We start from the raw sequence: 20,110 nt of genomic DNA on the forward strand, positions 1-20,110 counted from the left end.
ATAGTATATTTGTCTTCCTTTGAAATAAGATCACTTCATTTGAGATTTTGCCTCCTCTATTTTGAAATCTGGTTAAGCCCTTGCTGCTTAAAATGTGAAGTCAGAATCTTCACTTGTGTGTTCCAAAATCTTCTACAATTTCCAAATGTATTCATTGGGGAAATGGATGTAATGTCGGCCTAAATGTCCCTTATTTGGGCCCATTAATAAATTCAGCAATCGACTAAATTTTCAATAGCGACCAAAAACATCCATTAGTACCGTGCCAATTACGCGTTGATCTAGATAAAATTGATAAATAGCAGATTTATGTCTTAAAAATTCTTCACAAAATATGAAATGTCTTCAAAATATCTACGGAAAATAAAAATGTTCACAGAGTTACAAATGTCTTCAAAATGAAAACATGTCTTCAAATCTGGCATCTCATCCTTTTTTCAATCATTTTATTCACAGAATTCTTTTCAGAGATCCACAGTCAAGAAATTCCATGTAAAAAAATCTTTACAAAACTCATGAAATTCTTCCTAAGATTTACTATGATTTTTAAATGATAAACGGCGATCAGCTCACAATAAGCGGATAATCAAAACGCTAGAATGTGTAATGTCCGAAGTTTCAGACAATGGACTACGCCTTCTTCAGGGGTTATAAAGTTGTATCACCTTTTGCTAAGCGCAAACAGCCTTAAAATCTAAAACTAAAATGACCCTTGATGATGATCCCTAACCCAGGATTGAAACGTAACCGACGATATAACTGAAATCAGCACTTTTCTTGAAGATCTTTAAACTTCCCCAAAATTCCAGATCTATCTGAAGTTTTCGATGATTCCCATAAGTTCCCGGCAATCTTGAAGTTCTTTAATTTTTCAATAAATTGAAACTTCTCTAACGTTCCATAAATTTTCCTGATATTCATAGAAATTCCCTGAAGATCCCTGAAATTCTCGGAATCATCTATAATTGTTTGAAACTTCATGAAAGTTACTGTAATTAATTGATTAAGCTGTTATGAAGTTCTCTGATTTTCCTCAAAGTACTCGAAATATCCCTGAAAATAATTCCTAATAATCTCTAACCTATGGCGCATTGTAGATTCAAACATGAGAACGTTAACCTGGGGGGGGGCGAGTTTTGAAAATCACAAAAAAGTGCTTACGGAATCATTGCATGACCCCAAACCTCATACGGTGAACGCGATGAACTGATAAAAAGCTAGCGCTATATACATTATTCTCTCTGAGAGAAGTGATCAACTCCCATCATTTCCACCACAACGGTATCATTCGCAAATAATAGCAAATACCACAACAAACCAACGCACGACACCCCATTCAATCCACACTTAAACCGCAACAAGTCGACTGAGCCGATCGTCAGTAGTGAGTGAATCGCAGAGCGATTAAGTGTCTTTTGTTCCGTAGATGCACAAGAGTGTGGTGGCAAATAAAAATTAGCAGAGTGTTAATACCTATCAAAACAAAAGTTGAATCAAAGACCATGAGTTTGCATAATCTTATCATTGATACCAAATATGGACCGGTGAGGGGAACGACGAAGAAGTCTCTACTGGGACAGGAATATCTAAGTTTCCAAGGGATTCCGTATGCACGGGCTCCGGTCGGAGAGTTGAGATTCAGGGTAAGTAACACTACCGGCTCCAAAGTTCAGAGAATGCGTCATCAAACATATGTGTATGCTGCAATCAATTGAGATTGGATGTTGCTTTTACAAAGACAACAGGCGCAGGCAACGAATTTGGTTTGACGTTGTTTAATGTCATTATTTAGTCAGTCAAATAAATCCTCTCCGGCATGCGTGAAAGTATATACCATTTGGTATAAAAAGATGTCAATGTGGGAGAGAAATAGAAAGATAGTTCAAAATTCATTAAATGGAGCAGCGTTCATAAAGTCGAGTATTAGTACAAGACACTGAAGAAGTCTGCACATTGTAGACGAAATACGCGTATCTGTCAAGGATAAGCAAATAAGGTAGTGGAATTAAATGGAAATTCATAAAGTGCCATGAGCAAAAGTTCGCAATAATCATTATTTATTGTTGCATTAGTGGCAAGGCGATTGTGATAAAACCACTAACGTGACCACAATTTTACTACTTGATAATGAGTGTAAAGTGTGCATCGAGGCAATATATTTTAATACCATCTTCAGGGGCCTCCTTTAACTCAGTCGGCAAAGGCGCAGCTATAAAGCAAGACCATACTGGATGTGGCTGGGATCGATTCTTGGTCCGGTCTAGGAATTGTTCGGGTTGGAAATTTTGTTGGCTTCCCTGGGCATAGAGCTTGATTGGACTTGCTGTCAGATTTGTCATTGTCATTGGAAAACTCCACGCGATTTTGACAAAATTATTTTTGACAACGTCACTGGAAGAATTGATTCTCAAAAATCCCTTCGTCAAAATCTCATTCATGTTTTGTTAATGACATGAATCTTGTTACCAAATGTGTAATTCCGTGAATTTTGTGTCACGTTATTACGAGGGGAAGACATTGTAATATTTACTTGATATATTTAAAAGATTAGAAAGATTAGGATATATTAGGCGGGATTAGCAATAGAAGGTGTGCGTTTGACTTTGTACTGTCGCATAAATGGCCCTTCGCTCATTTTCAACTTCTATTCAATTTTCATACTGCCGTACTCTACAGGAACTATCTACCTACCTCCTTGTTAGACCATTCTCTAGCTAATAAATTATCACACTAAAGCTTCATGTTAGATAGCATTTCCAACCAACTCTGAATAACATATAAGCCGGAGGAAACACGTTCAAATGGGAGGATCCAGTAGACCATCGCTCCAAAATTATCCTCTCCCGTCTAAGATCTAGCCACACTCGCCTTTCCCACAACCTCAGTGGAAACGGTGATTTCCACAAGACCTGCTCCCTATGCTGCATTCATCACTCTGTTTAGCATTTCCTATGGCACTGTCCACAATACCAGGGAGCAAGAAAGCTGTACGGGATTCCAAGCAGTGTAAAAGATGCGCTCAGCAATGACACAAGCCGGACCGCTACTCTACTAGGTTTTCTTAAAGATGCAGTGCTCTTCCACCTAGTTTTGTACCTACCATTTCGCTGCTCGCTGCTGGCAGCGGACCTCTCACTAAGGCCTGTTACCTCTTCATCATGGATCGGTCACCCGCACTGAATAACCTTAGGGTCGGCTGACCAATGATACAACCAAGACCCATGCGCACCAAAACCCGAACTACTGACCCCAACAGACCTACTGCACAACCAGAAACAACCATTGACTCTGTTTTAAACAACTCTATATTAGGGGGACACCCTTCTGGGGCCCCATCCTCCTTTCCGGAGACCCCTTTCGGAGATCCCCAGAGACGAACTAGCCATTGGCTGAAAGTCTCTTTAATAAAGTAACCTAGCCTAACCAAACATATAAGTCGATCCGTACTCAGGATTTTTTTTTGTTTGGGTGGCGAACTCACAATTTTGCGCCTCTCCTCATCGCCCTTTCTCTTTTACGATGCCCTCACTACATTCCATAAGGGTAGTCTTATGGGGTGGTTACATCTGTGCGGATTTGCTAGTGCTAGTGTACTAGCCAACTAGCACGAATTATAGTTGCTCCAGAAATCTCATGCTGGTAGACGCTGATACCCTGTTTACATTTTCTGGTGAGCTTTTTTTTTGCTAGCAGCTGGCTGATTAGCGCTAGTGAAATAGCATAAGTGTAAACAGCACATTAAGGTGAAAGTGGATTGAATTAGAATGACTCACTGCATCGATTTTTTACAAAACAAGGCAGCGCTCAATCGAGAAAAAAACCCTTCCGTGCAAAATTAAAGAACTATAATTGCTATCTCTAGCAATTTTAACAAGATTGATTTATTGTATAAATTTTCTGAAAACCATTTTTTAAGTTCAATTTTAGGACCACAATCCAATTTCGCTAACTTTGCTCATCAATTACACTAGTATTTCGTATATTTTTTTTTAATTTCAGCCTTTTAGATGAAGGTATTCTGATATATCTTGGTATTTTTTAAGATAATTAGATAATTCCATGAACTTTGGCAGAACTTCCCTGAACTTCGGCAGAACTTCTCTGAACTTCGGCAGGACTTCACTGAACTTCAGCAGGAGTTCCCTGAACTTTGACAGGCATTCCCTGCACTACGGAAGGACTTCCCGGAGGTTCGGCAGGCCTCCCCTGAACTTCGGCATGAGTTCCCTGAACTTCATCACGACTACCCTGATTTCCAAGAATTGAAATAAAAAGGGCTTCCCTGAACTTCAGCAGCCTTTGCCTGAACTTTGGCAGAACTTCTCTGAACTTCGGCAGGATTTCACTGAACTACAGCAGGAGTTCCCTGAACTTTGGCAAAACTTCCCTCAACTTCGGCATGAGTTGCCTGAACTTCATCACGACTACCCTGATTTCCAAGAATTGAAATAAAAAGGACTTCCCTGAACTTCAGTAGCCCTTGCCTGAACTTTGGCAGAACTTCTCTGAACTTCGGCAGGACTTCACTGAACTACAGCAGGAGTTCTCTGAACTTTGGCAAAACTTCCCTGAACTTCAGGAGAACTTCTCTGAACTTCGGCATGAGTTCTCTGAACTTCGGAAGAAGTTCTCTGAACTTCGGCAGGAGTTCTCTGAACTTTGACAGGAGGTTTCTTTTATATGGCTTTCTCAATCTAGAGTAATCCAAACAGTCAGTTTTGGATTACCCTAGACTGAGAAAGCCATATAAAAGAAATCTCCATACATAGCACAGTCGAAAAATCTAATAAATCACTTCGGCAGGAGTTCCCTGAACTTTGGCAGGATTTCCCTGAACTTCAGCAGGACTTCCCTGAACTTCGGCAAGACTTCCCTGAACTTCGGATGGACTTTCCTGAACTTCGGCAGAACTTCTCTGAATTTCCGCAGAGCTTCCCTAAACTTCAGCAGGACTTCCCTGAACTTCGGCATAACTTCTCTGAACTTCATCACGACTTCCCTTATTTCCAAGAATTGAAATGAACAGAACTTCAGCAGGACTTCACTGAACTTCAGCAGGAGTTCCCTGAACTTTGGCAAGATTTCCCTGAACTTCGGTAGAACTTCTCTGAACTTCGGCAGGAGTTCTCTCAACTTCGACTGGAGAATTCCTTTAAATGGCTTTCTCAATCTAGAGTAATTCAAACAGTCAGTTTTGCATTTCCCTGTTTGGATTACCCTAGACTGAGAAAGCCATATAAAAGAAATCTCCATACGTACCAGTCGAAAAATCTAATAAATCACTTCGGCAGGAGTTCCCTGAACTTCAGCAGGACTTCCTTGAACTTCGGCAAGACTTCCCTGAACTTCAGCAGGAGTTCCCTGAACTTCTACAGGCCTTCCCTGAACTACGACAGGATTTCCCGGAGGTTCGGCAGGCCTTCCCTGAACTTTGGCATGAGTTCCCTGAACTTCATCACGACTACCCTGATTTCCAAGAATTGAAATAAAAAGGACTTCCCTGAACTTCAGCAGCCCTTGCCTGAACTTTGGCAGAACTTCTCTGAACTTCGGCAGGACTTCACTGAACTACAGCAGGAGTTCTCTGAACTTTGGCAAAACTTCCCTGAACTTCAGGAGAACTTCTCTGAACTTCGGCATGAGTTCTCTGAACTTCGGAAGAAGTTCTCTGAACTTCGGCAGGAGTTCTCTGAACTTTGACAGGAGGTTTCTTTTATATGGCTTTCTCAATCTAGAGTAATCCAAACAGTCAGTTTTGGATTACCCTAGACTGAGAAAGCCATATAAAAGAAATCTCCATACATAGCACAGTCGAAAAATCTAATAAATCACTTCGGCAGGAGTTCCCTGAACTTTGGCAGGATTTTCCTGAACTTCAGCAGGACTTCCCTGAACTTCGGCAAGACTTCCCTGAACTTCGGATGGACTTTCCTGAACTTCGGCAGAACTTCTCTGAATTTCCGCAGAGCTTCCCTAAACTTCAGCAGGACTTCCCTGAACTTCGGCATAACTTCTCTGAACTTCATCACGACTTCCCTTATTTCCAAGAATTGAAATGAACAGAACTTCAGCAGGACTTCACTGAACTTCAGCAGGAGTTCCCTGAACTTTGGCAAGATTTCCCTGAACTTCGGTAGAACTTCTCTGAACTTCGGCAGGAGTTCTCTCAACTTCGACTGGAGAATTCCTTTAAATGGCTTTCTCAATCTAGAGTAATTCAAACAGTCAGTTTTGCATTTCCCTGTTTGGATTACCCTAGACTGAGAAAGCCATATAAAAGAAATCTCCATACATAGCACAGTCGAAAAATCTAATAAATCACTTCGGCAGGAGTTCCCTGAACTTCAGCAGGACTTCCTTGAACTTCGGCAAGACTTCCCTGAACTTCAGCAGGACTTCCCTGAACTTCGGCAAGACTTCCCTGAACTTCGGAAGGACTTTCCTGAACTTCAACAGGACTACTGGCAGAGCTTCCCTGATCTTCATCAGGACTTCGCTGAAGTTCGGCAGGCCTTCCCTGAACTACGGCAAGACTTTCCTGAGCATTAGTTGGACTACCCTGAACATGGAATCTTTGAATTGAAGTTGTCATTTCAGTAGTAGAATTATTATAATTACACAAGTAGGGGAAATGTATGTAATGTCAGCCTAAATGCTCCAGCGACCAAAAATAAAAGCCATTAGTACCGTCCCAATGAGGCGTTCATCTAGATAAAATTGGTAAATAGCAGATTTTAGCGATGGGCCCAATCTTAGATCCATAGGCCAACATTAGAGCCATTTCCCCTATATTGTGTTTACGGATACGGTTTCGATGCTTCTCATTTTCCTAATTTGCAATGCTTGTTGGTATTGGTGCATTTTGAATTTGGGTGTGGTTCGAACGGATGTGGATTCAGTATCAACGGAAAAAGCATTAACTTTCACCTTAAAGAGAAAGAGCTAACACATCAAACTCTCACTATTATACCTGTTTACTCTGACGTAAAGCGGAAGTTATTCAGGCTAGGAATGCTTGGTACATTTAGAAGACATCTTCAACGATATCGACAAGATGTCTTCACATGTCGTCACCGCTACTTTTAAAATTTTCGGACGAGAGAAGGTGTTCATGTTCAATATTTCATATTTATAAAACAGAGTCTTTTCAGAAATTCAGGGACCTTCTTTGAAGTCAAGAGCAGTTCGTAAAAGTTATGTGAATATAATTTTATTTCCAAGAACTTCGTAGAAGCTCTGAGAATGTTTTGAAAGTAAAAAGAACGTTATAGAATTTCAAGGAACTTCATATATATTCAAGAAACAAAGTAGAAATTTCGAAAACTTCGTTGACATTCATTGAACTGTGTAGAAGGTCAGTAAACTTTCTTGAAGTGCAACAAATTGTATTGAAATTCAGCTAGCTTTGTAAAGGCTCAGCAAACTTTGTAGAAGCTCCGAAAACTTCATAGAACTTCAGAGAATTTTGTAGAACTTCAGCAAATGTTGTACAAGTTCAGAGAACTTTGTAAAACTTCTTCAAACATTGTTGAAAATCAGCGAACTTTCGAGAAATTTAGCGAATTTTGCAATAATTCAGGAAATTTTGTTGACGCTCAGGGTTTTTTTTCAACTATATTAGATGTTTTTTTTAATTTCAAGGGCTTTGAGATATTCAGAGGACAGCAAAAAAATTCTGGAAATTTAATAAAAATTATTTCACTTTAGTTACTATATCCGGAAGATTACTCTTTTCAGATTGTTCAGTTAGTTTGTGTGGGTGTATTGGGAATCGTGAGCAATCCCTGGCGGCTGTAGGATTCAACGCGCTTACGTCTACGGAGCTTACGCATAAGTGATACACAATTCGGTAGAGCTTGTGAAACGCTTTTGAGCTTATGTAAAGGGTGTCCACGATGAAATTGCCACACTATGAAATTGCTCTAACTTTTTAACCGTTGGGTAGAATTTAATGAAAATTTGGGTGGATTTAGTTCATAGTGCATTATTTACATCCTGAAGTTTTAAAGTCCTGTGATCAAAACTCGCGGAAATGGAGTCGAAAGAACAGCTCGTGCGTGATAAAATCTTGCGCATTCATCACGAGAACAAGGATCTCTCGCATCGTTCCATCGCTAAAACGTTGGGAATCGCGAATTCCACGGTGTCGCGAGTGATTAAGCGGTTCGAGGAACGGTTGACCACCGATCGGAAGCCCAGAAGTGAAGGAAAAAGTATTCCGTACAACACCAAAAATCACAACCGCGTAGTTGGGGCCTTCAACCGAAACCCGAACGCCTCCGTTAGGGATGTGGCTAAGAAGCTGCACCTAAGCCGAAGTTTTGTCCAGAAGGCCAAAACTAAGGCTGGGCTTCGAAAGTTCAAGGTACAAAAGGCCCCTAATTGCGACGAGAAGCAGAACAAGTCCACCAAAACCCGTGCCAGGAAGTTGTACCTCAACATGCTGACGAAAGTTGAATGCTGCATCATGGACGACGAAACATATGTGAAGGCCGACTTCAAACAGATCCCCGGCAACCTGTTTTTCACGGCCAAGGATAAGTTCAGCGTTCCGGAGCATGTCCGCAGTCAGAAGATGTCCAAATTTGCGAAGAAATTCCTGGTTTGGCAAGCCATCTGCACGTGCGGGAAGTGGAGTGCACCTTTCGTGACCCAGGACACGATGAACGGACAGGTGTACATAAAAGAGTGCCTCCAGAAGCGGCTGCTTCCTCTCCTGAAGGCCCACAACGTCCCAACAATCTTCTGGCCGGACTTGGCCTCATGCCACTACTCCAAGGACGTGCTGAAGTGGTATGCGAACAATAAGGTCAATTTCGTGCCGAAAATGTTCAACCCTCCCAACACTCCGGAGCTCCGCCCCATCGAGAAGTACTGGGCGATTATGAAGCAGCACCTTCTTAAACGACCTAAGGTAGTGAAGACAGTCGAGGAACTGAAGAAAGAATGGGTTTACATGCAAAAAACGGTTGATTCACAGGTTGTGCAGAATCTTATGGCCGGGGTTAAGGCCAAGGTGCGGGCATTTGCGTATGGACTGTAAATAAAATACGAGTAAAATGGTAAAATGAAGTTTAATAGTTATTTCTCAATCCCTGAAAATTTGATGGCAATCGGATGAAAACTAGAATTTTGCGAATCAATTTTGTGTGTGGCAATTTCATCGTGGACACCCTTTAGTATAGAATTTGTTCAGTACGGTCGCAAAAGCTTGAAATGGTTGAGATCGTCCGACAGCGGCGCCGGTTGTGTAGTGGTAAGCTTGATTGCCTCTCACCTCAGCAGGCCTAGGTTCAATCCCAGTCGGCGCCGCCGGGATGTTCTGAGGCATAACATCTCTGATCACGCCTTCTTTCGGAAGGGAAGTAAAACCGTTGGTCCCCGGTTCATGAGTTGATGGGTAGATAGGTAGGGTTCAGGTGTGAGAGCTGCCTCCCTGGCGTCGGTAGCATTGGTGCTCAGCACAGAAAACAAGATCGACGGAAAACAAACCAAAGGAAAAAAAAGAGACCGTCCGTTAAATTAACTAATATGATACAAACCTGAATAGAAAATAGTTCTATACATAATTCGTACACGAGAAGAACCATTTTCACCGAGTTGTCGTCCAACATTCGCAGATCTGCACACAACCTAAGTGGATGGTACGCATCACCTTCTGTTCAAAAACACCATCGGTTGGTCCTCCATGAAGATAATCCAGGCATCGTGGTCGTATATGACTACTGGTCTAATCAGCATTTTGAAGATATTAAAATCGTGGGGTGGCCAACTCTATTAAACCGAATCATCCTGCTGGTGTCATTATCGACGGTCACCAGTGAGCCTAAATACACGAATCACCTCGATTTCGACGCCGTCGATCTGAATTCATGGTGCTCTTCTCTTGAGCCTCTTCCTTTAACGTATTCCGTATTCGATGCGTTAGTGATTTGCTCAATTCGCTTCGCTTCAGCCTTCAGTCTGATGTACGTATGGTGGTAGATCACTCCAAAGTTTAGTGCCTTGATGCCGATGTCATCAGCAAAGCCAAAAAGCTGCACGGACTTTCTGAAGATCGTACTACTCGATCTTATCTCACCTTCTAAAGCGATGTTAAACCGCAGACACAAAAGGCCATCACCTTTCCATAACCCTCGCCGAAACTCGAAGGGGTTCAAGAGTGTCCCTGATATACCCGAATAGAAATTTACATTAGCCCAACGTTTGATTTTGATGTCTACATCAGCATCGAAATCAAATGTATGCCTGATGTCAAACATTAGAAAACATTATGATTTAGTTGTATTTAAGCAACGTAACATGGTGTATACATCAGAAATTTTGGAACAAAATTTTGCCATTCTAATGTCGGTCTGACGTCAAAAATTTCAATCTATTGACATTAGAATCAAACGTTTTAAGGATGTTTTCAGATGTAAAAAACGTTAGAACTAAACGTTGTTCGGATGTTTTTATATGTAAATGTATTCTGATGTTTTCTAATGTAGATGTTTCCTGATGTTAGAATCAAACGTTTTTCGGTTGTTTTCGGATGTAAAAAACGTTAGAACTAAACGTTGTTCGGATGTTTTCAATTGTACTTCGTGTTTGTTGTTCTCTGATGTTTTCAGATGTACAAAACGTTTAAAGTAAACGTTGTTTGAATGTTTTCAAATGTAGATGTTAACTAATGTTTTTAGATATACAAAACACTAGAATCTTACTTTTCAAATGCTTTCAATTATATTTACAACACATTAGAATTAGAAACATGATCGTGTAAACACTACACACCATTGTTGTTAGATAACATCATAAAAATGCGTACATAATAGTCAATGCTGAAGCTCCCGTTTCCCACCAGTCAGATAACTGACCTTAGCTAACCTAATATCATTGCGGCAACTCTCTATGCGGCAGGGGAACTATGCCATTAGCGCGCTAAGAGTTATTAGACCACTGACATAGGCGCCAATTTGTAGGTGACGAGGCACTTGGTGACATTACAGCGAGCTTGACGATTGTTGTAGCATTTTTTTAGCAAACTACCAGTTAAGGTGTGTAGTGTTTACAAGATCATGTTTCTAGCTCTAATGCTTTGTACAATTGAAAGCATTGGAAAAGTTAATTCTCATGTTTTGCATAACCGAAACCATCAGAAAACATAAAATAGTACAAAAAAAAACATCCATTCTGGTAGACTATCTCTTAAATGCATACAGAATAGCCATTGCTTAAGCTCCCGTTTCCCACCAGTCAGTTAACTGACCTTAGCTAACCTAATATCATTGTGGCAACTCTCTATGCGGCAGGGGAACTATGCCATTAGCGCGCTAAGAGTTGTTAGACCACTGACATAGGCGCCTATTCATGGGTGACGAGGCACTTGGTGACATTACAGCAAGCTTGGCGATTGTTATAGCATTTTTGAGTGAACTACCAGACAATTATGACAATAGATCTTGCGCCTCTGCGCCTCCAGATCTCCCTTTAAATCGACCCGCTGTGCCAATTTGTCAATAATGCATGACACTTTGGACGTGGATCGGGATGATCCACAAATGCGGAAAGTTTTGGGCTACCAGTCTTCTACCTAATTGACGAACTGCAAATATATAATAAACAAAATTATTGTGCATGAAAAATATGACAATGTACAATGCTCGAGGAACACTGGGAGTTTTCGAACGACGCGTGCTTAGGAATGCCGGACAACAATCCCGCAAAAATGGTGTTTTCCTCAAATCCGGCCGGTACAAGACAAAGAAAAGTACAGCGTGCTAGGTGGTTAGACCGAGTGGAGCAAGATGTAGGAAGTGTGGGATGCTCGAGAAATTGGAGACAAGCAGTCAGGGACCGAGTTAGTTGGCGCAACTTTGTTATACAGGTCAAATCTTGAGGGACGTCGGACCAGCAAAAGTAAAGTAAGTATCTTATACGTTTGCCAACATTCCACGACAATATATGATTAGGTTTTCACTTGGTATGTAATGAACAACAGAGATACGCGATAATTCGTATAGTTTCTGCGATTGATGGTTAATTTTAAATGTACGTATAGTACTATATAACAGCATAACTGGATCGTCATGTTCACCATCTGTCATTGTCTGCAAAAATATTTAATAGCAGTTACCTGTGTTGTGATACTTCCTTCAATGAAAACTAATTGTCTTGCATTGCCATGGTCATCTGGGATGTGGCTGGTCCACTGTTCATTCGGAATGAGCTCTCCACACATCATTGAATCAATGTAGGATCAATGTAGATATGTAGATATCAATGTACATAGATGGTGTCATATGCAAAGTGCGAAAAGAGAATGAAAGAAATACGAAAAAGATTAGCATCAAGAAGTAACAGTTTCATCGGATTAGTCACCAAGTCCCCCACCACTGCTATCTGCAGCCCTATAACCCCAACAAACAATCGTCTATTGAAGAAACGACTTCTTGGCCATTTTATTCAACTGCATGCTTAATAGTACTTGTACTATTTTTAATAACAACTTCTGTTCAGGCTTTGTTCACACAAATCTGGAGAATTTATTCAACCTCAACATTGAACTACTGGTGTTGTTTATAAGGTATGTCGAGAAGTTTTTAATCGACTTATGAGTTGTAACAGAGTTTTTATACGATAACATTTTTGATTATTCAGTGTTTATTAGACATCACTGCTTCCTTAAAACAGTGATGCTCTGTATACGCTTGATTCTCATGTGAAGTAACGTTTAATTATACATTATTATACATTTATTAAACAATTATTCAACTGTGGGAAAATTAACCCGAAAATAAGAGGACAGACAGGGACAGGAGGACAAAGGGGGGGGGGAAGGGTGTTTTGTGTTTCTTAAGTGTATTGTATTTCAATATTTCTGACGTGGCTCGCACCACACAGATATTAGAAAATTTATTAAATACTTATACATGCCATTATTGTATGGGATTCGAACCATGTACCTTCTGATCACCAGCAGCTTGCCTTGTCATCTGAGCTATCCTAGAATTCATCATATGGGCAACTCAATAACCTATAAAAGCTTGCATGAAAGAAGATACCTATCAGCACTCCCGATCGCAACTCTAGCTCCTTCAAGGCCCTGTGGGAATGATTAATTCATTCGTCGTTGTTTTAAATGATACCAATGTTGCCTCTTCACAACTCCAAGTTGAAAGAAAGGATGTTCGGTTAAATTCTAAACTATATCAATGCATTCATTATCGTGAGTCATGTGATCGATATTACTATTTAAATTAATTATGTTCTACACAAATAAAAAAAGTTGAGCTTGGGATTGAACTCACGACCTTCTAATTGAAAAGCGGAAACGGTAACCACTACTCTACTGATTTCGCCTTGCTGTAATACTGAATCAGTGTTGTCGAATAATGAATCTAATACCAACAATCAATACGAAACTAACGATTTTAAATTGGCTCACCACTTTAGTAGCCTATTGGTCCCAAGCAAACGATTAACGTACCCTATTCTAGTTGAAATTCTATTACTACACTATGTTTGTTTTGATTCGCTATGAAAGTTTGACAGATAACATCAGGGGTGTGTGGATTCATGCAGAACATGCAGGGGTGAGTGAAATAGCTTGGGACTGCTTGGGACCGTTGTTCTGGTACTGAGTGAGCCAAAAATAATAATGATTTTCTTCGGGACCCAGTGGTCTTAGAGTTACCTCTATGCTAATACCAACAATCAATACGTAACTAACGATTTTAAATTGGCTCACCACTTTAGTAGCCTATTGGTCCCAAACAAACGATTAACGTACCCTATTCTAGTTGAAATTCTATTACTACACTATGTTTGTTTTGATTCGCTATGAAAGTTTGACAGATAACATCAGGGGTGTGTGGATTCATGCAGAACATGCAGGGGTGAGTGAAATAGCTTGGGACTGCTTGGGACCGTTGTTCTGGTACTGAGTGAGCCAAAAATAATAATGATTTTCTTGGGGACCCAGTGGTCTTAGAGTTACCTCTATGCTAATACGTCGTTTATAAAGCATTTACAAATCATGTGATTACAACATGGACGCATAGTTGTATAAGAGCTATTATGCTGACTGTATTCACCTTTATTCAGCAATATTGTAAAGTAATGCAATGAAATCTAATAAAGGAGCTGGAGAACATTTATTAGACGTCTAATAAAGCATGTTATTAAATCAATTGAAAACAGTCGAATTAAAGTGTCAATGTATGTACAAATTACACTTATTCAGTTTGTTATTAGATCGAACTTCTGGCGTTGAATTGGGAAGACACTTAACACTTTTACAGCTTTTAATAAGTAAATTAATCAGATCAGAGTGGAACAATGAGCTTTTTCAGCACATAATTCGACAACTCTTTTTATTCAGCATTGTACACTGTTATACAGCATTTATTCAATATATATGCTTATTTGTGACTTTTAATTGTTTGTTGGGACTCCCATCCCCACGATTGCGGAAGAGAATAATAAAGTTCTTGATTTAATTTAAAGAAATTAATATTAAGAAGATTTGAGTTATCGGGATCCGTATTCGGTTTCCCCATCGGGATCCGTATTCGGTTTCCCCATCGGGATCCGTCTACGGAATCCCTATTGGGATGCGTATTCGGTTTCCCCATCGGGATCCGTATTCGGTTTCCCCATTGGGACCCGTACTCGGTTTCCCCATCGGGATCCGTATTCGGTTTCCCCATCGGGATCCGTATTCGGTTTCCCCATCGGGCTCCGTATTCGGTATCCCCATCGGGATCCGTATTCGGTTTGCCCATCGGGATCCGTATTCGGTTTCGCCATTGGGACCCGTACTCGGTTTCCCCATCGGGATCCGTATTCGGTTTGCCCATCGGGATCCGTATTCGGTTTCCCCATCGGGATCCGTATTCGGTTTCCCCATCGGGATCCGTATTCGGTTTCCCCATCGGGATCCGTCTACGGAATCCCTATTGGGATGCGTATTCGGTTTCCCAATCGGGATCCGTATTCGGTTTCCCAATCGGGATCCGTATTCGGTTTCCCAATCGGGATCCGTATTCGGTTTCCCCATCGGGATCCGTATTCGGTTTCCCCATCGGGCTCCGTATTCGGTATCCCCATCGGGATCCGTATTCGGTTTGCCCATCGGGATCCGTATTCGGTTTCGCCATTGGGACCCGTACTCGGTTTCCCCATCGGGATCCGTATTCGGTTTGCCCATCGGGATCCGTATTCGGTTTCCCCATCGGGATCCATATTCGGTTTCCCCATTGGGACCCGTACTCGGTTTCCCCATCGGGATCCGTATTCGGTTTCCCCATCGGGATCCGTATTCGGTTTCCCCATTGGGACCCGTACTCGGTTTCCCCATCGGGATCCGTATTCGGTTTCCCCATCGGGATCCGTATTCGGTTTCCCCATCGGGATTCGTATTCGGTTTCCCCATCGGGATCCGTCTACGGAATCCCTATTGGGATGCGTATTCGGTTTCCCCATCGGGATCCGTATTCGGTTTCCCCATCGGGATCCGTATTCGGTTTCCCCATTGGGACCCGTACTCGATTTCCCCATCGGGATTCGTATTCGGTTTCCCCATCGGGATCCGTATTCGGTTTCCCCATCGTGATCCGTATTCGGTTTCCCCATTGGGACCCGTACTCGGTTTCCCCATCGGGATTCGTATTCGTTTTCCCCATCGGGATCCGTATTCGGTTTTCCCATCGGGATGCGTATTCGGTTTCCCCATTGGGAACCGTATTCGTTTTCCCCATCGGGCTCCGTATTCGGTATCCCCATCGGGATCCGTATTCGGTTTCCCCATCGGGATCCGTATTCGGTTTCCCCATCGGGATTCGTATTCGGTTTCCCCATCGGGATTCGTATTCGGTTTCCCCATCGGAATCCGTCTACGAAATCCCCATCGGGATTTGTCTACGGAATCCCCATCGGGACCCGTATTCGGTTTCCCCATCGGGATCTGTCGATGGAACCCGTCATCGGGATCCGTCTACGGAACCCGTCATCGGGATCCGCCTACGGAACCCGTCATTTTCCACTTTATTTTAGCTTTTAGTAGGGGTAAGAGGGGCATAGTGAACAGGTGGGGCATAGTGAGCATCCAGCTTGAACTTCCGGCTGTTCGGAAAAAAAATGGTTGGTGGTAGGATCAATATCATAATGATATTGAACCTACTACCAGTTGATTTGTTTCATGCAGCTGGAGATCCAAAGCCAAACTGCGGGATGCTCACTATGCCCCTCTTCCCCCTATTTATTTATTTATTTATTTGTCAATCAAATAAAAAAAACAATAAACACATTCACTAACCTGCAAGAGATCCGGCTTCGAATTCCCCGCCGGGATCCAGCTTCGGACTCCCTACCGGGATCCGGCTTCGCACTGGTGCACTTTCCTAAAAAAAAACATAATTACAGTACATTAATTTAAAATTTTAAATTTTACTTACCTGAAAAACAGCCTTCCTTTTCCAAGGGCGATCGCGGGACTCGCAATCTTCGAAACTGGCGGGGGTCCAGGTGTGGGAGCTGCCTTCCTGGCACGTCGGTAGCATTGGTGCTCAGCACGGAAAACAAGATCGACGGAAAAAACAAACCAAAGGATTTGCCGCAACGTCGGACACCGAATCGCCACCAAAACTCGCGACGGACACCGCGAAAAAAAAAACTGTACACGGTCAATGTGATCAACCCAAATTTGAATACAGTGTACTCAAAATCGCAAAAAATGCAGGAACGCAGCGATGAGTAAATTTGCCTCGAGATTTGCCTCATGTTTTCCGGTGGAAAACTTCAACAATCCTCCGGAAAATTAGGATTGACGAAAATCCACAGAATCCAATCTTTACTTTTCTTATATTCGGAAAAATTTTACTGGAAAAACCTAGAAAACCTGGAAAAACAGAGGGAAATTAACTCAAAACTGAGTTCCTGTACTTTTTGCGATTTATGAGTGAACTAAACTCAAATTTGGGTGTTCTCATTCGCCGTGTAGTGCTGACTCAGGACAAAACAAACTTTGCATGCGGCGAGGGACCGAAGGACAACAATTTACATCGTGATGAAGTTTGATTCTAATGTAACGTTAGGTTCTGTTGTCATTGGATGTATTCTGATGTCAAATTTGACATCGTCAAGACGTTTGATTCTGATGTAACGTTTGAGGCTAATGTATTTTTATGTACTTGGATGTCACACTGAAGTCTGAATACATTAAGGGTACAGCAATACACATTAAAATTTAATGTATTGAAGATGTCTGCTGATGTTTCCTACATTACAATTTCTATTCGGGTACTAACGACGCACATCACACGATTCATCGTCACCTGGAGTAATCACGGGAATTTATCTGGAAGTCCGTATTCGTATATAACCTACCATAGCTGATCTCGACCGATAGTGTCGGGCTTCAACAAGTAATTACCAGTTCATTTCCATATGTAGGACTGCAAAAGTTATTCTAAATTTTATATAAATAAACTCAACATAGTTATAATCATAATGCAATCATAATTTAATTGAATTTACTCTTCTTTCATTTAGCCTCCTGTGGCCCCGGAAAAATGGGCCGAGCCCTTGGACTGCACGGAACAGAGCCTTCCGTGCTACCATTTCGATCGTCGCGTCAACCAGATCGTCGGTAGCGAGAATAGTCTCAAGATCAATGTGTTTACCAAGACGGTAAGTCAGTACGATTTATTCGCCATTACAGCTAATTACAGCAACGTTTGTATTCAGCAGACCAGCCCTTCAAAACCCCTCCCCGTGATGGTCTACATTTACGGTGGTGGATTTACCGAGGGCACGAGCGGAAACGAACTTTACGGGCCCGACTTTCTACTGCAAAAGGACGTCATCTTGGTCAATTTCAACTACCGCACGGGAGCGTTAGGATTCCTGTGTTGTCAATCCGCAGATGACGGCGTACCCGGAAATGCCGGGTTGAAGGATCAAAATTTAGCCCTCAAATGGGTGAAGGATAACATTGCCGCCTTCGGAGGTGATCCGGAAACGGTCACTCTGTTCGGGCATAGCGCTGGAGCATGTTCAGTGCAGTATCACCTAATTTCGGAAGCTTCCAGAGGATTGTTCAAGCGAGCGATCGTTATGTCCGGAAGCACCTACTGCAGTTGGGGGCTGTCTCCACAGCGTAACTGGGTAGAAAAACTGGCCAAGGCCCTTGGGTGGGATGGAAAAGGAGCCGAATCGGAAGCGCTGAGCTTCCTACGTACGGTCACACCGGAAGATATTATCAACAACCAGGAGAAACTGATGGGACCAGAAGATATTAGGGACGGTGTTTTTACGCCATTCGGTCCGACTATTGAACCTTATATCACTGAAGGCTGTATGATACAGAAAGACCCACTGCAAATGAATCGTGAAGCATGGGGAAATGAGATCGATATAATGATCGGGGGTACATCAGAAGAAGGCTTGCTGATCATGCAAAAAATCAAACTGCACCCGGAAGCCCTGCAGAATCCCCATCTGTTCGTGGGAACCGTACCAGCCAGGTTGAAGATTACAATGGAACAGCGCATGGAATTTGCCGGGAAGTTGAAGCAAATGTACTATCCGGACAGCGAGCCTTCAATAGATAATTTTGGTGGATATGTTGATATGATGACTGATCTTGGATTTTGGCACGGAATGCACCGAACAATTTTAGTACGAGCAAACAACGGCTCATCTGCCCGTACGTTCGTCTACCGTTTCTGTGTCGATTCGGAGCACTTCAATCACTACCGCATAATGATGATCGATCCAACCTATCGGGGAACGGCACATTCCGACGAAATATCCTACTTGTTTTCCAACTTCACCGGAAGTGTTCCCGCTGAAGACAGTTTCGAGTATCGTGCTCTGCAGACGATGGTCGACGTGTTTACGTCTTTTGCCACCAATGGAGATCCAAACTGCGAACGAACAAAGGAGCTGCAGTGGGAAGCGGTCAAGGAAACCAAGCCGACCTTCAAATGTCTCAACATCACAAATGATGGAATTGCTTTTATCGACTTTCCGAATGCCAAGCGCCTCGAGCTGTTGGATTCCATGTTCGTGAATGATCCGTTGTATTGACGTGCGTATCGGATATCCATAAGAACTCAGATTCCCAGAAAAAATAGAAATCTTCTACACACCATAATAAATCGTTTGAATGCTACAAAACTATGTGTAACTCCACATATACAATTTTTAACAGGATTGTATATGATCCAATCTACTTAGAGTTAGATCGAATAATAAGAACGGTGAATTCCGGATATTGTCATCCTCCTTTTCAAATAAATTTAATTAGTCTCATTTCTTTGCATTTATTTCATCTATCTTGGCAATGACTGTGATAAATTTGGCATACGTAATTTTTGGGGATTACAAAACCGAGAAATCACTGAAATAACAACTATGAATATGATTTTTAAAATCAGACATAAATATCATGTATATGTATCAAAAATAAATCTATTAACAGAGAAAAGTTTTTATTTCATCCACATAACGAACCGAACATAAACGTATCACCTTGTGATTCTTGTTACGCTCCAGAATGAGCAAAGTTTCACCTACACACTTAGATTTTTTTGCCGAGATGGGCTCTACCGAGCAGGTTGCCATTTTATTTTGCTGGATCTTAGTGAATTGGTTGCCTGTAATTTACTGATTACCAATTCACGATATATTCCACGTAAAGTTGAGCGATAATACAAAACCATTAATGGACCTTACTGACTACCATAACCATTACCATTAATGTTCTCAAATCATAAGTAAAAACGTTCTTATATAGTTCTCTTTCTGAAAATGTATGGAGAAAACAAGAATTTGGAATGGTAATGGTTCTTAACAACCCATTATTTGTAAGGTCCAGTTCCAAAAAACCATAATACATAAGGTTGAAACTTTATCATTAAACGTTCATGTAAAGTTCCATAACCATTTCAGTTAAAGTTTAGCAGGGATTATAAACAATTTTTAACCATTTTAGGTAAGGTCAATTTATGGTTCTCGTTTATGCGGGTTGTCACCTCTTCTCTTAGATTTCCACAATAGATAAAATATTCATTCAATATACTGCTCTGTAATAACATGATGTTTCGGGACAGTGTATTCCTGC

The 20,110-nt window shown here is 41.6% G+C and overlaps 1 protein-coding gene across 1 annotated transcript; it reads left to right on the forward strand.

Moving 5' to 3' along the window:
- Nucleotides 1-1,397: 1,397 nt before the first annotated feature.
- LOC135704252 (esterase B1-like) lies at nucleotides 1,398-19,269 on the forward strand. The gene is made up of 3 exons (XM_065225744.1): nucleotides 1,398-1,643; nucleotides 17,536-17,673; nucleotides 17,734-19,269. The coding sequence occupies exons 1-3, from the start codon at nucleotides 1,503-1,505 to the stop codon at nucleotides 19,072-19,074; spliced, it is 1,620 nt and encodes a 539-aa protein (XP_065081816.1). The 5' UTR covers nucleotides 1,398-1,502; the 3' UTR covers nucleotides 19,075-19,269.
- The last annotated feature ends 841 nt before the right edge of the window (nucleotides 19,270-20,110 follow it).

Source organism: Ochlerotatus camptorhynchus, unplaced genomic scaffold, assembly GCF_037179485.1.
Source record: "Ochlerotatus camptorhynchus isolate MF236.1 unplaced genomic scaffold, CSIRO-AGI_Acam_v1.1 ptg000002l, whole genome shotgun sequence".
NCBI classification, from domain to species: Eukaryota; Metazoa; Arthropoda; class Insecta; order Diptera; family Culicidae; genus Ochlerotatus; species Ochlerotatus camptorhynchus.

What these genes read in the sequence shown, in the direction of transcription:
- LOC135704252 (XM_065225744.1), top strand. Translation starts at nt 1,503, where the DNA reads ATGAGTTTGCATAATCTTATCATTGATACCAAATATGGACCGGTGAGG. An exon ending in TCGGAGAGTTGAGATTCAGG is followed by an intron (nt 1,644 to 17,535) that starts GTAAGTAACACT and finishes TCTTTCATTTAG; the next exon opens with CCTCCTGTGGCCCCGGAAAA. An exon ending in TCAATGTGTTTACCAAGACG is followed by an intron (nt 17,674 to 17,733) that starts GTAAGTCAGTAC and finishes TGTATTCAGCAG; the next exon opens with ACCAGCCCTTCAAAACCCCT.